Consider the following 16,354-nt stretch of genomic DNA (forward strand, 5'->3'; position numbering starts at 1 on the left):
AATTTTAACAGATACTGTTGTTTCTTTCAAAAAATTCCAAGTTTAAAATCCTATTTATAGATCATGTCTGTCTATTTTCTCCCATTATTGATTTACTGCATATATCCATCTATGTGTCTTCAAGTCAAATGAGCCCTATTTGTCATGACAATAAATACTCTGACACCCAGAGTAGACAAAATTAGTTGTGTATTATTCCTCACTGAGTTCTGACATATTGAAACATTCTGATTGATTATGCTATACCCATATACTATCTCAAGGATAAAGTCGTGATAAACAGTGGTATTGGGGAATGTGGCGAGGAGTGCAGACCTGAGTACTAACAGATTTTGGAGGAAACTGATGTCCACCTAATGCCCTCTTACAGACTTTAATATATCTTCTACTCTGTTGACTCTACATGGGATGTACCTGACATACTTCAGCATAAAGAGTTAGAAAAAATATGAGTTTTGGGGCCCAACATAGGAGGATTCAGTCCCTATTCTGCCTTTATGGGCAAATGATTAATCTTCCTGAATGTCAGTTCATCATTCTAACAGATATAGAGAATACAGGGCTGTTTGACGTTCAAATGTAATCATTTGTACACAGAGAAGAAGCAGAAAGTGCCTAATGCATTTTAAGGCAATTTAGTCAATAAGTGAACTAAAACCATGTTGTTCTATAATTAATTCTGAATTCAAAGCAGCCATGAATGCAGTTCAAATTGCTTAATCAAACATCTTAGAGCCTTTTTTTCAATATGAAAAATACAGAATGGAGGTTTTCTTTGACCTTTTTTCCTGAAATTTCTTACTTTGCAGCTCTTGAATGAAAAATACCAGGTTCATTTAAAAATTTAGGATTTTGTCATTGTTTATATTGAGTTCTTATTTTAATTTCTGATATTTATAGATGCTTATACCTCTGAATATTTATTTCTAAAGTTTTATCATACCCTCAAGAAAGAGTACCCTCCTCTCTCTTCTTAAACAGTTCATTTCTAACCCGCTGTTTCAACGGTTTCAGTTTATCGAGGTCTGTTTTCTCAGGCACTTTCTTATGTATAGTATCAATCTGGGCGTCTGTCTCCCTGTGGATAAGGTTTCAATTTGGTTAGGTGGCAAATTCATTGGCAGCTGTTACTTTTTTTTTTTTTTTTTGAGACGGAATCTCACTCTGTGGCCGGACTGGAGTGCAGTGGCGCAATCTCGGCTCACTGCAACCTCCACCTCCTGGGTTCAAGCGATTCCCTTGCGTCAGCCTCCCGAGTAGCTGGGACTATAGGCGCGCGCCACCACGCCTGGCTAATTTTTTGTATTTTAGTAGAGACGGGGTTTCACCGTGTTGGCCAGGGCAGCTCTTACTTTTTAAAATATCCCCCTAATCTCCTAGCACAGTAGTGGGCAGATAGTAAATGTTTGACATGGATTTGCTTGTCAGATTTAATTGAAAAACAAACAAAGAAAAAACAGAAACTTCATACTCAAGTATCTGAGCCAGGGACGGACCATAAACCCGAAGCTTGAGTTGGTGCTCATTTACCTCTTGTCAAATCCTGAGATATAACATGCAATCCTGATAACTTACACCAAAATCGTGCCAACTGTGACTCATTGCTCCAGAATTTCAGAAAGTCTTGCCTACTGTTACCTGTCTTAACTTGAAGTTTCCTCATTTCTAAATCCTATTTTATGAAAAGAGGCCCTAGAATATAGTTTTCTTGAAATAAGTACGTCATCTTTCTTAAGATACTGTCATAAGGTTAAATAATTAATAAGGATATTCCAGAGCCTAACAGTGGTTAAAGGCGGAAGGAGGAACTGGATTTTATTTAGAACAGTTTCTCATGTGAATAAATGTTTACCTAAGGTAGTAAGCCAGGGAAGTTCCCTCAAAAATTTGGAGAGGAGACAGGAAAAGGGGCAGATCATAAAAACAGGAAGGACATAATTTAACTTCCAATTTTAAGTTCTGTGCTTGTGTATATGAATTCCAGATCTGATGCAAGTGCAAAGGTTTATAGGATCAAGGCATCAGTCTTTTTCTAGAGTAAGTTTATTATTTATCCCTGCATTGCAGCATCTAAGTGAGCCACAGAAACATTTGTTGTGTTGAAAAATCATTTTTGTGTAACTGGTCTTTTAAGAAGTAGTTTATTGATCAGGGTAAAATAGGGCCCAAATTAAAATTTTGACAGTTCAGAGAGAAATATTACTAATAATATTGCAAATAGTACAATATTAAGACAGAATGGTTGGATTACAAAGCAGTATCTGTGGGCTTGAGTTTTCACTCCACCATTAACCAGCCAGTAGTGATCTGAGACACTACTCACACTCTATTGTCCTTAGTTTCCTTTTTTTGTAAATGAGGATGTTAAATCTCTGGACTTTTTTCTAATTTATAAATCGTCAATTCTCTCTTAGATTAAAAAATAGGTTTTCCAAAATACTTTCATTCTACTTCCTTTTGTTTAAGTAAACTTTAGGTGAATTATATCTTGTGGGAAAGATAAAGAATGTTCATTCTTTTCTAGGATTTGATAATTGAATTAAACTTCACTACATCTCTAAAGAGGGTAGAGAAGAGATAATCTAACATTTATGGAATGCATAAACTTTTCACCTTCATTTCATTCTCCACAAAAGCATTGTAAAGTGAAAATTTTCTCCATTTTACAGTTAAGGAAACTGAAGCTCAGACAACTCAAGTAACATGCCTAAGGCCACAGAGCAGGTAGGAACTGGGCAGTGCCAGCCTCTGCTCTTGAGGTCTGTCTGATTTAAAAGCCTGTGTGACTGAGGTCCATAGAACCAGGAGACTTCCTCAATTTTGTAGTAAACCCATATTTTTGGGCCCAGGAAGAAAACCCAAGGTTTTTTTTTTTTTTTTTTTTGGAATAGAGTATAAGCTCAGGCTGAGGGCAGGATGCAGGAAAATATCCTTCTGTAAAATAACTTCTTAAGCCAGAACTAGATTATCAGAGTTTAAAAATGATGAAATATAAAATTGAGCTTGTTGTATTTACAATTTTTTATTAAATTCTTGTAATACACTTGATATTTTCTAGAGAATATCTCAGAATGAACGCATTCTATACACTAGAAATTGATGAAACATTTTTGTGAGTATAGATTTTATTTTTCCAGCTTTATTGAGGTATAATTGACAAATAAAAATTGTGTGTATTTAAGGTACACAAGATGATGACTTGATTAAAACTCTATTTTTTCCAAACTAGAGATCCTAGCCTCTCCAACTTCCTAACACTCTGCCACTCATGTACATGATATCTGGAGTATTATAGGGGGCTTAATCTCAAACTTAATTTTTTCTTATAAAAAGTAATTTTCTTATCTAGAAATAATTTGGAATACTTTCTTAGATGAGAGCACACCACTTTATTCTCCCAAGGCTCCTCTACACGTGCACTGTACTGCCTTTTGATTTAGGAAAGAATTTTTTCCCCTCTGAACTTCCCTTGTGCCTTTTTTTTTTAATGTTCTGAGTTTGTGTTGGCTTTCAGCCTTCCGTTCCTTTTGTTGTATTTGACCTTGTGCCAAATGAGAGTCAGCACTTAAGTTATAAGTATCATTTTCTAACACAGTGACAGAAGGAAAACTCCGCCTTCCACACCCACTACTAATTACCATATTGCTACAAAACATGACATTGCATCCTTCACCCATCACTTGTGAATTTTTGTTTTCCACAGCTCTTATTTCTCCAAAAATGTGTTTGAGCCACTTGGAAAATATGCCTTTAAGCCATTCAAGAACTCGAGCTCAGAGATCATCCTGGAAGCTGTGGCTCTTTTGCTCAATAGTTATGTTGCTATTTCTCTGCTCCTTCAGTTGGCTAATCTTTATTTTTCTCCAATTAGAGGTAAGGAGGCAATTGTACCTAAGGTTACTGTTTGCTATAATCCTCTATTTATTTGTTTTTCTAGTTATTATCATTGTCACTCAGTATTGTTAGCAATAGTTGGAAGGAAGAGATGTGTATACATAATGTAAATACAATTCTAATATTGTCATGACATGGCTTGTGAAGTTTATCTAAAGATTTTGAGATAAAAGGTATCAGAAAATGCTAAATGTTAGCTTCAGAGCTCTGCTAGATAGAGAGAATTGGTTAAGCCAATTGACAGGGACCTGTGGAGTATTTTTCCTTCCCTCTGCTATAGCTCTTGGTGGAATAAAAAAGGTAAAAATATGAATGAATATCAAGGAATGGGATGCAAGCTATAGTCTTATTTATGGAAAAGACTTAAAAAAATAGTGAAAGACAGGATTAAGTAAATGACAGGTGGTTTGTGTGTCTTTGAGGAGGGAAGTGGCCCTGAGCTAGGCGTAAGAAGATCTGGATTCTGGTTCTGGGTCTCCTAATAACCAGCTGTATAAATTTGACAAAGACATTTAATCTCTCTAGTTTGCAGCTTCTTTATCTAAAAAAAAACTGGTGGTAAGGGAATGGATTTATTATGATGTTTCTTCTAGCTATAAAATGTCATGATCAAGAATTTATTTAAGGGTAGTATGAAAAATAAATGCCTAAGTCATTCAAAAGCAGGGAACAATGACTTTAGATTGAGTTGATCAGAGAAGACTTCATGGAGGAAGGAGAAAGCCCATATCTATTTGGGAAGCCCCTGATGCTTGTCAGGAATTTCCCATTGAGATGCAGGCCAAGCTGTGGGCCTAGAGAATGGGATGGTACACTGGGAATGGAGATTAGTTTTGTTCTTTACTAAGAAATCTTTCCTCACAGTTGACTACATAGCACTGATCAAAAAGAAAATAAGAAATGCTTTCTTTATTTCAGGATTTAGCCTATTTCTGGCTAAATTTGAAGACTGTAAGTTTTGGGGAGAATAAAGTGGTATATGTCCATCTGAGAAAGAGTTGAAGTGTGACTGCAGAAACACTTTTCTTAAGGGAACTGACCAGCGAAGATTTCAAAGATATAGTTCTACCACTTAAGATAAGTAAAAGTAATTGAGAAAAGATGCAGGAGGAAGCAGTCCCCTATTGATATTAATTTAGAGTAGTTATAGCTTTGGCCAATTTTTCCACAGTAGCCCATTAATTTGTATTCCATAACTGTATACAAGGCTTACGTGCAACAGTGGCATTTCTAATTACAACCCTGCTCTCTCAAGAAATGTATGAAGCAGAAGTGTGAACTTTCTGGGTCAGTGAAGTTGAAAGAAAGAATTGTCAGAAATTCTTAGCGTCTAGATTTCTGAAGAAGAGGAAGGGTGAGAATAGCAATAACTTAAATTTGGAAGTGCTTCTTTCTTCTAAAAATTATAAGATTAATTAGCCAGATAACCCTGAAGAACACTGAATATAAGCATCATCAGTTCCTACATATGACTCAGGAATGAATACACAGATGCCTTTCCCAAAGGCACCCAGTAGTTCTTGCAAAGGGAAAGAGAAAGTCTAATAATGCCAGATCATCTGGGACACCTCTCTTCAGAATCAAACTGGATTAATCCCATGTGTTTGAGCTCTGCTTCTGGTTTCTCTCTTCTAGATCCAGTTTCTCAATGAAAGTTTCTGCCTCTAAAGATAACCCAGAGTTTGTTCCACATTTGGGGAAGTATAAAATGTTTTTAGAATATTGTTCTGACAGGACACTTGCAGGATTTGTTTCTATGGGAAAAGCCAGTGGCCTGGCCAACCATGCATGATATTAGCTTCTGCATTTCACTTTCCACTTACCTGTACTTCCCTTTCCCTATTGGCCACAAATAAATATCTCTGGAAAAGAGGTCTGAGAGGCTGGCAGATAGTGATTCATTATGATGTGGCCACTTCCACATTCTCACAATACCCATGAACTTTGAAGTTTTATTTTTGTCTCCACTCTAGTTTTTATATACAAAGTCCCACTTTCCAGATTGTCTAGACACTACTTTAAAAAGTGTACACTTAAAAGAAAGTGTAACACTTTTAAAAGTGTTAGATGGGAAGCTTGGCTCCTTGGGTCAATTTTTTTCTTTTTTTCTCTCTTCTTTGAGAAAATATTTAACTAAAAGGATAGCTATGAGTCCAATGAGTTTGGTTAATCCCTCAGTGAAAATAATCTCATAGGAATTATCACTAAGAAACCAAATGTTCAGCAGAGTCTCCCGCTTCAGCAAAATGAAGGATACTTTCAGAAGGGGAAGTTGTACTTATACTTAAAAGCAGAGCAGATTTTATTTTCACTGATGATTTGATTAGGGTTGGTTTGGAGAGAGAATGATTGTTTTGGCCATTTTGAGCCCAACTATGTAAATCTAGCCTTAAATCAAGAAGAGGTTATAAAAGCAACTGATCATTCTAAGCAAAAATAACTAACCTATATGTGTCTTTAAAAGTGGGTATTTACTATTTCCAAACATCAGCAGAATTATAAATAGAAACTTACCCCACAGAGTGGTAGGGGTGAGAGTTTTGATCCAGACAGGCTGGGTGTGGATCTCATTCTTGCCTTTTATTGGCTGCATGACCTTAGGCTAGTTACTTAATCCCTCTCATCCTCATTTCCTCATCTGCAAAATGAGCAACCTAATTTTTGTAGAGTTGTGGTAAGGATTAATGAGACAGTAGAGTATCTGACATATAGTAGGCTCCCAGTAGATGGTAGTGATTAATATTTGCCCCATTACTATTAATGAGATAATAATAGGCAAAAATTTAATAAGATTCTTTAACAATATGGATAGTCTTTGCCTACCTATATCACTCTCTCAATCAAAGACTATATCTCACAGCCACATTTATGATTTTGCAATTAGATGGATTTTTAGTGGTGGCAATAATTAGAGAGTCTGTAGCACTAAATAGACATAAAGCAGCCTGCAGTATATTATCCGGAATTTCTGACTCTGGAAATTAGTTTGGCCTTAGCTTGTCTATAGCTTTAGGTTTCTCTGAACACATCTCATACATGCTAGTAGATGGTGCAGATACTATCTGTGGCACGTATTTTGGCACTCATTCATATTTAGATTGTTACCAAATTGCTTTGGGTGTGTAATCATGTCTTTCTAGAAAGATTATAAACTTCTTGAGACGCAAGGACCAAAAATTACATTTGTTTCTCATGCTTACAATGCTGTACAATGTTGGGAATATGGGTGCTTAAATTGTAGTTCAATTCTTCATTACAATCACCATCATCACCCAAACAGCTAATATTTATTGAACAGGTCCAGGCAGGATATCTAGGCAAAGCCCTTCTTAAAAACGACCTCATTTAACCCCAACAACTTCAACAAGCTAGGTGCTATTATTTCTCCCATTTTATAGATGAGGAAATTGGGGTTAAGGGAGTCTTTGTCATGTCCCTATCATGGGTTGAACTAAATTGAATTTCAACATCTCTTCCAGGAAACACCAAAATGAGGATGAAATAATTGCAAGAGGCCAGGCACAGTGGCTCACGCCTATAATCCCAGCACTTAGGGAGGCTGAGGCGGGTAGATTGCTTGAGCCCAAGAGTTTGAGACCAGCTGGGCAACATGGCAAAACCCTGTCTCTACAAAAAAATACAAAAAAATAGCTGGGCATGGTGGCATGCACCTGTAGTCCCAGCTACTCAGGGGGCTGACGTGGGAGGATTGGTTGAGTCCAGGAGGATGAGGCTGTAGTGAACTGAGATCACACCACTGCAGTCTAGCGTGGGCAACAGAATGAGACCCTGTCTCAAAAAAATAACAACAACAACAACAAAAAAAAACAAGTGTAGGGAATCAAAAAATTTATTTCCTAGAATAGTGGCTTTCAGACTTTTTAATTGCACCTCCCTCTCAATAACATATTATCAGTATAATTCCCAACATTTGTATGCTAATTATTATACTATATACAAGTACTAATAATATGTACACTAAAGAGATACACAAAATATATATTTATAAGGGTGAGCCAAATAATATATTTAATGTAACTCTCACAATGCAAAACCATTTTGCTTTCACCAAAATGTTATATTTTCTATAATCATTAATATATCATATAAACATTTCTAAAATAAGTAAAATATTTTAATAATGTGATAAATGCATTTATTTTATTTTTTAATCTGAGCTTAACACTATGTGATCCAGCAATTTGAAGTTTGATATGTTAATTTACCTTGTTTCATGACTTTGACTATCATGACTGAAAAATTACCCGACAAACAAATATAGATTAAAATGGAAGAACACATCTTTGGATATTCTTATCATGGCATACCACTTAATTTTAAATCCATCATTCAGTGATGGATGCCTCTCTTTCCTTCCTTCCACAACTAAATTCCAAGCTCTATAGATTTAACACCTCCCTCGCATAAACTCACTCACTTGCTTCTCTCTATATTCATTATACTCTAATGACAAAAGCTCGACTATGGAAAACCTCCAATACTGATTAAATCCAACTGCTCTGTGTCTTTCACTGTTGAATATATCTGAAGAAAAACATAAAACTTTTTGAAAGGTCTTACTTTAAATTCACAGCCACTGCCTTCAAGTGGATTTCAGTGTTGCTCTGGAAACAACCCATGTTTCCCCAGTCCATTCACTCTCCTCTACTGGATGATTTTATACCTTTAGCTTCTCTTCAAACATCTAATAACTCTTCCCCATTCTCACTCTCCACTGATAACGTTGCCTCCATATTTCAAGAGAAAATAGAAGTAGGGAGGAAAGAAGTTCCAATATCAACAACTCATTGGCATTTGTGTCCAGGTATACTGTTGTTCTGTCTTGTCACTATGGATAAATTGTCCATGCATCTATCCAAGCCATCTGTGAACTAAATCTTATCCTCTCTTACCTACTCAGGGACATTGCTGCAACAGTTCTCTCCTTGCTCTTACATATTATGCCTCATCCATTTTACAGAAACATTTCCATCAAATGGCAATAGAAAAACATGTTGTCATTTCTCTCACATTAAAACATAACAACAACAACAAAAAACCTCTTTGATCTCTCATCCTCATCCAAACTCCACTCATTTTTTTCTGCTCTCCCTATAGCAAAATTCCTCCAACTTCTCTTTTCCCATTTACCCTTAAATTTATTCTAACTAAGCTTCTGCCCTCTTCACATATCACAGAAACTAATTTTGTCAAGAACTCCAGTGACTACCATGTTGCTCAATCTATCAGTCAATTCACTCTACTCTTCTTACTTGATCTATTAACAGCATTTGACACCAGCTGATCACTCGTCCTTCATGAAATACTTTCTTTTCTTGGCTCCCAAACATCAGACTCTCCTAGTTTCCTTTCAGACTCAGCTTTTCCTTTCTATTGTCCTTTGCTTGTTCTTTCTCATTCTCCGACCTCTAAACATCACAATGTCCCAGTATTCCTCTCCATCTACACCCACTAACTTGATGGCCTCATACAATCTCACTCCTTAAAACATCAACTGTGAGCTTAAGACTCTTAAATGTATATCACCGGAGCTCCTTAAATTTCAGCCTGCTTGACACACTTACTTGGATTTATAATAAACATCACAAACTAACATGTCCAAAACCAAACTCAGCATTGTTCCCCTCCCCATTTATTCCTTTTACATCTTATCCATTTTAGTGAATAACAACTTTATCTTTCCAATCATGCAGGCCTAAAATACTGGAGTCATCTTTGTTTCTTCTCATTCCCTACCCCATATCCATGTCAGGAACTTCTGTTGGCTCTATTTTCCAACCAAGTATCACCATCTACACAGCTAGCACCTTGGTCAGAGGCACCATGCTCTCTTGCCTAGATGAATGACCGTAATGATCTCTTAGCTAGTCTCACTACATTTGCCCTTGCCTCTGTTTAATTTGTTCCTAGCATAGCAGCCAGAGAAATCTTACAAAAGGAAAGTGTGCAACATGTTTAAGTTCAAAAAGTCTTTTAAGCACTTTTGCCATTAGGAAACCAATAACCTTTGAGTGATACAAAAAATGTTTGTGGTTATGCCTTAATTTACTACAAAGTATTTTTGAGAATTTAGCATTAACTACTTGTATTTTTAAAATTAACCACACACTGATGGCATCTTGTAGCATGTGAACTGCCGTACGTTGCAATAGTCTGAAACTTGGAACTGTTTTCCAGGGTATCTCAGATACTGTATATGACATGTAGTTATCTGAATATTATACATGGGTGGTTTCATCAATCTGAGTTGTAAATATTTCTAGGGCTTAATTTACTATTTTAAATAAAATAAACATAAATAGAAGCTTTATTATTTTCCTTTCACATGCCAACAGATCACTTTGTGCAGTCACTGGGGTGTGGAAACTGCTATTTTGTTGAAAAACTTTTAGAGCCCAAGGTTGGGGGGGTCCGATACCAAATAGTTGTCCTGTAGGTATAGGTTAGGTAATGGAATGAGATCTTGACCTTTGTCTAAAAGACCTAAAAGGGAAGCGAGGTAATAAAAGGTAAAGGATGGAGCCACTCAACTTTAAAGGGAGGCTGAGAGGGCTGAGACATGGTGAAGGGAGGAATTTTTTTATGGTTATAGAACAGCAGTTTGCTTCAGGAATTCAAAGCTCTAAATAAATCAATCAAAAAAATTAATGACACTGTCATCATCCTAATCAATTCATCTTTTCTTTCCCCAGCAGACTGCTAAGGAGCCTTGTATGGCTAAGTTTGGTGAGTAACCTATCTTGCACGTCTTTTACTTTTCTTAGTTTTTGATGCAAGAAGGCAGGTGTCAGTGATCTCAAGAAAACCTGTATTTTCTTTTATTCATTTTTCAGCTACTATGTATAATTACTTATCATGTACTGGACAGTTGCCCAAGAGCTGAGGCTTTCAGAGGTAAACCAGGCAAAAGAAGCCCATGCCCTGATAAAGCTTATGTTGAAGGCTGCCTCTCTGGCCAGGAATGAACTTCTCTCTTACTGGCCTATGAATCTGAGATCCAGGAATCTCCTTTTAATTCTGTGTTTTAATAAACACAACAAGTTTCAGACTTCTACAACCTTTCCTTAAAGTCTTTCTGATGTTTCACATACTGCTAATGTCCAGTGGAGTATGTGAGAGAGTGCCATCGTTGTTTCTAAATGTATAGAAGAGCAATGAGAGTTGGAAAAGTGGCCACTTCCTCTACTCTTTTCTCTTCTAAGCTTAGCTTCTGAGTCATTTTCCCTTGTAGTCACCTGATATTTGCTTAGAAAACACACCCATTTGCAGTTAGCTGAGCCTTAGATTCTTAGAATACATGGAAAATTTCAGATAAATACATTTTTTAAAGTTGTTTATAGGTTTCAGGCCAAACATACATTTTCAGTTGAGAACAGACCATTTCTAGAGTTAACTCTGCAATCCCTGTGTTCCTATATAGTTTAAACCAGTAGGTTTCCTTGGCTTTTGGGAATTAGAAAATTTCCTTTTGCTTGTCTCTTTCTTTGTGTTTTGTTTTTGTTTTGCCCGTAAGTGGAATGGAATGCATGGCATGTGTGAAATTCTGCCTTGATGTGGTAAAAGTTGAGAAACTCAAGTGATGCTAAGTTGGTCTTTAAATGACCCCCTTTCATAGAATTAAATGGGAGAACCAATGACACGTCTTCCTGGTGACCTGCCTATTGCCTATTACATGTCAAGGAGGAAGAAATTTACTGGGCTCCGAGCTCATTGGCGATAATGGGTGGCTTTGTCTTTTGTTCTAGTGATCGCTCTTTCATTCTCCTCCAGAATCTACCTTCAGAGTCTTATATTAGTCATTCATATGAATGAGAATTGAAGTAAAAGTGTTACCTCTTCCAGGGTGTTTTCTCATCAAGTTTTCTTTTTAATCATGGGACAAAGGACAAAAATTATGGAGAATTGCAGAACAGATAAGCATTCTGGGTGGTAAAAGCACCTCCTGGGACTGTGAGATCACACTGCTGTGCAAAACCAAGTAATGTTGGCAAACATCTAAGTTTCATATGTGCTAATGAAAATGAATCATTATGTCTTTACCCTTTCTTTACCATTTGGGACAGTATTGCACTAGGGATCCTTATATTTAAATAGTCAAGTTATTTCTATTTATAAACTCATAAATTTACCATTAGCTATTTTTGGGGGGTTTATTTAATGTATCCTAAGTAGGTCTTAAATGATATATACCTACAAACTGAGGAGAACAGCCATAATTTAGACACGAAGCACCTAATTCAGAAACATGGAAGTATTGTTCAATCAATAAATATTTATGGAACATCTACCAGGTACCAGGGACTTTTTCAGGTGCTGAAAATACAGGAATGAACAAAATAGAGATATATTTGTCCTAAAAAATTTTACATTCAAGGTGATACAAGATGGACAATAAACAAATGAACAATTTAGTTTATAACATCCTAGACACTGACACACTTTATGAAGAAAACTCAGGCAAGGTAAAATGAGAGAGTGATAGGAGAACACTTTTTAATATAGCATAATTAAGGAAAGCCTCACTGATAAAGTGATAAACAGCCAGTGGTATTTACACAGAAAATGCATGGAAAGGCATGGACTGCCAACCCTGGTTTTCAAAATTTTGGTTTGTGATTTCTTTCTCCATTAGTCTTTTCTTCTCCTTTCTTTTTCCCACAAATATTAATCGACAAGAGATGCGAAGTCACTTAACTCATTTTTCTATTCCAAATTCTTTTCCTTAGAATGCTCCAAGCAAGAAATACTCTTTGGATTTGCAATTTCTCTAAAACAAGGAGTAGATAGGTACTTAAAATAGAAAAATTCTCCTTGAAGAGAACTAGTGTAGATCAGGTAAAGAAACAACATGTATGTGGTAAATAATTAACTACAATCTGGAAAAGGATGAAATAATGAAATAACTATGCTTTCAACTTTTTTATCCTTGTATATTTCTTACAGGACCATTACCCTCAAAATGGCAAATGGCATCTTCTGAACCTCCTTGCGTGAATAAGGTGTCTGACTGGAAGCTGGAGATACTTCAGAATGGCTTATATTTAATTTATGGCCAAGTGGCTCCCAATGCAAACTACAATGATGTAGCTCCTTTTGAGGTGCGGCTGTATAAAAACAAAGACATGATACAAACTCTAACAAACAAATCTAAAATCCAAAATGTAGGAGGGACTTATGAATTGCATGTTGGGGATACCATAGACTTGATATTCAACTCTGAGCATCAGGTTCTAAAAAATAATACATACTGGGGTATCATTTTACTAGCAAATCCCCAATTCATCTCCTAGAGACTTGATTTGATCTCCTCATTCCCTTCAGCACATGTAGAGGTGCCAGTGGGTGGATTGGAGGGAGAAGATCTTCAATTTCTAGAGTTTGTCTGTCTACAAAAATCAACACAAACAGAACTCCTCTGCATGTGAATTTTCATCTATCATGCCTATCTGAAAGAGACTCAGAGGAAGAGCCAAAGACTTTTGGTTGGATCTGCAGAGATACTTCATTAATCCATGATAAAATAAATATGGATGACAGAGGACATGTGCTTTTCAAAGAATCTTTATCTAATTCTTGAATTCATGAGTGGAAAAATGGAGTTCTATTCCCATGGAAGATTTACCTGGTATGCAAAAAGGATCTGGGGCAGTAGCCTGGCTTTGTTCTCATATTCTTGGGCTGCTGTAATTCATTCTTCTCATACTCCCATCTTCTGAGACCCTCCCAATAAAAAGTAGACTGATAGGATGGCCACAGATATGCCTACCATACCCTACTTTAGATATGGTGGTGTTAGAAGATAAAGAACAATCTGAGAACTATTGGAATAGAGGTACAAGTGGCATAAAATGGAATGTACACTATCTGGAAATTTCTCTTGGTTTTATCTTCCTCAGGATGCAGGGTGCTTTAAAAAGCCTTATCAAAGGAGTCATTCCAAACCCTCACGTAGAGCTTTGTGAGAACTTAATGTTGGTATGTGTGTCTAAACATTGCTAATTGTAAAGAAAGAGTAACCATTAGTAATCATTAGGTTTAACCCCAGAATGGTATTATCATTACTGGATTATGTCATGTAATGATTTAGTATTTTTAGCTAGCTTTCCACAGATTGCAAAGTGCTTTCATGAAACAGGTAGCAATTCTATGAAGTTAATTGGGTAGGCATTTGGAGGAAAATTTTAGTGATGAGAATGTGGTAGCATAGCATAGCCAACTTTCCTCAACTCATAGGACAAGTGACTACAAAAGGCAATGGGTTGTGCCCTGCATTGCACTGTCTCAGCTATAGAATTGTTATTTCTGCTATCATGTTATAAGACTCTAAAATTTAGCAAATTCAATTTTCAGGAAGCGTATTCCCCTTTAACCCAAGGTGAGCAGAGTGAAGCTACAACAGATCTTTCCTTCACCAGTACACTTTATTTTTTTTCCTCCCTGAATCGGGGAGACCCAGGATGCTGTTCAGGCCTTAACCCAACCAAATTCCCCTCTTCAACTTGCAGGGCCCATCTTAGTCAAATGTGCTAACTTCTAAAGTAATAAATAGCACTAATTCAAAATTTTTGGACTCTTAAATTAGCTACTTGCAGGTTCTCGTTGGAAGGTATATAATATTACATTGTAAACAAATTTAAAATATTTATGGGTATTTGTGAAAAGCTGCATTATGTTAAATAATATTACATGTAAAGCTATTTAAAAGAATTTTTTTTTGTATTTTGTGTAACAAAAATGGCTCAGGAGCATGCTAAGCCTGAGGCCAAGTTGTTTCTTAGTATGACTTTTTTAAAAAACATCTGCTGGGTAGCTACAGGGCCAAAGACTTGGAGAGCTTGTTTCTGTTGCGTTTGTATATCTTCTCAGGAAATTAAAGTGTGTCATACATATGTGTGTGTGTGTATATATATATGTATGTGTATATATAAAATCTTGGTGTTCTTGATCTTTGTTGTGTTATAAGCAATGTGTGCTGGAGTGGGCTGGTGCTAGCTTATAAACGCATATTATTAAATTTTCAGGAATGTTGCACTTTTGTTATTAATTATAGGCATTCTTGAAATTGGCTATGGTGGGAGTATTTATACCATGTAAATTGGCAAACACTACACATTTTCCTTTTGGACAGCTAGCTCACCAGCACACCACTGTGAAACTTTCCTTAATGACGCCTCTCTCTGCCCCCGCTTCATTCCTGGGATAACCATGGCAGACTAAGGGAGAAAATGAAATTGTAAAAATTTGACATACTGGTGATTTCTCAGGGCAAGCAGAGGTCACTACAGCTGCAGCTAGAGGGATGACTACCAATAGGTGACCTTTAAATTTTCCTGATGTTATAATTTTAGCCTTTGTTTTCAATGTATACTGTTTTCCTGTTTCTCCACATAGTAGTCTGCGTTTTAAATCTATAATAAAACATGCTGATAACTGGATTGCAGCTGATTTATCTGTGGGTCATCAGACTAGAGTTAGTGATCCAGGGAACACAAAGGTACATCATAGAAATCTTTGCCCATATGAAACACTGTTTGGCAAGTGTTAGGCAGAAGTGAGAGCTGGATGCAACTGGCTTTTCATCATAGCTGTTCCCATTTCTGATGAGTTAGTCAACAGTTTCACTTTCTGACTTTTACCTACCTCCTTTTCTCCACCCTGCCCACATTCACCATCAAAGCCATTGTCAACCCTTCTCACACTGTTTTTGCCTTCCATTTTGCCCCATCAAACAAGAGCATGCTATATGACTGTGGATTAAATTTCTGCTTCTGAAGACGGCAGTTAATTGAAAAGCGATGTAATCTAGTCAACAAACTCCTTAGATGAAGTGTATCGGTACATCTTGAAAATGAAATTCCTGCCTTTGTGTTCCATCCCAATTAGGCAATTTCATTTGAGAGGACATATTTTTATTAGAGAGAAGGAGAAGACAAAATCTGATTGACTGACAAGTTAACAGTTTAGCGATTTCCATCAGGTAGAAGCTACAAATGATGCTTTGGCACACATTTACTCTTTGATCCAAAAGGATGCATGCCTATTCTAGTGTTTACTTGTAATTCTGCGACAGTCACTCCACTGATTATGACTCTTCCATGAGTCTCCCATCTATGCATAGGAAATTTGTACACATGCCTTTTCCCTACAAACTAAGATAGTATGAGCCCACCTCAATGTAACAAGATTCTCCTGCCTCCACTACCAAGCAGTTGGCCTTTCTTTTCCAGATGGATTTTCTGGGTGGGGTCAGACTAGTCCAGTATCAGCTTTAGCTGTATCAGGTGGAGGTAGGCACCAGTTCTTTGTATCTCCTAATTGCAAGAAATATTTTTCAAAGCTACTTTAGAAATTCCCTTGAAGTCTCCTTACCAGGCTTCTGGTTAGAAAGTTTCATTGCTCCCAGTTCTTCCTGCAAAAGAAAGTAGGTAAGGACTCATAG

The 16,354-nt window shown here is 36.6% G+C and overlaps 1 protein-coding gene across 1 annotated transcript; it reads left to right on the forward strand.

Annotated features, from left to right (window-relative positions):
* Positions 1 to 3,661: 3,661 nt before the first annotated feature.
* On the forward strand, positions 3,662 to 14,804 carry TNFSF18 (TNF superfamily member 18). Its single transcript, XM_002809783.5, has 3 exons — positions 3,662 to 3,873; positions 10,611 to 10,641; positions 12,859 to 14,804. The coding sequence occupies exons 1-3, from the start codon at positions 3,721 to 3,723 to the stop codon at positions 13,203 to 13,205; spliced, it is 531 nt and encodes a 176-aa protein (XP_002809829.2). The 5' UTR covers positions 3,662 to 3,720; the 3' UTR covers positions 13,206 to 14,804.
* Positions 14,805 to 16,354: the final 1,550 nt, after the last annotated feature.

This window comes from Pongo abelii, chromosome 1 (assembly GCF_028885655.2).
Source record: "Pongo abelii isolate AG06213 chromosome 1, NHGRI_mPonAbe1-v2.0_pri, whole genome shotgun sequence".
Lineage (NCBI taxonomy): Eukaryota > Metazoa > Chordata > Mammalia > Primates > Hominidae > Pongo > Pongo abelii.

What these genes read in the sequence shown, in the direction of transcription:
- TNFSF18 (XM_002809783.5), top strand. Translation starts at nt 3,721, where the DNA reads ATGTGTTTGAGCCACTTGGAAAATATGCCTTTAAGCCATTCAAGAACT. An exon ending in TTATTTTTCTCCAATTAGAG is followed by an intron (nt 3,874 to 10,610) that starts GTAAGGAGGCAA and finishes TTTCCCCAGCAG; the next exon opens with ACTGCTAAGGAGCCTTGTAT. An exon ending in GCCTTGTATGGCTAAGTTTG is followed by an intron (nt 10,642 to 12,858) that starts GTGAGTAACCTA and finishes TATTTCTTACAG; the next exon opens with GACCATTACCCTCAAAATGG.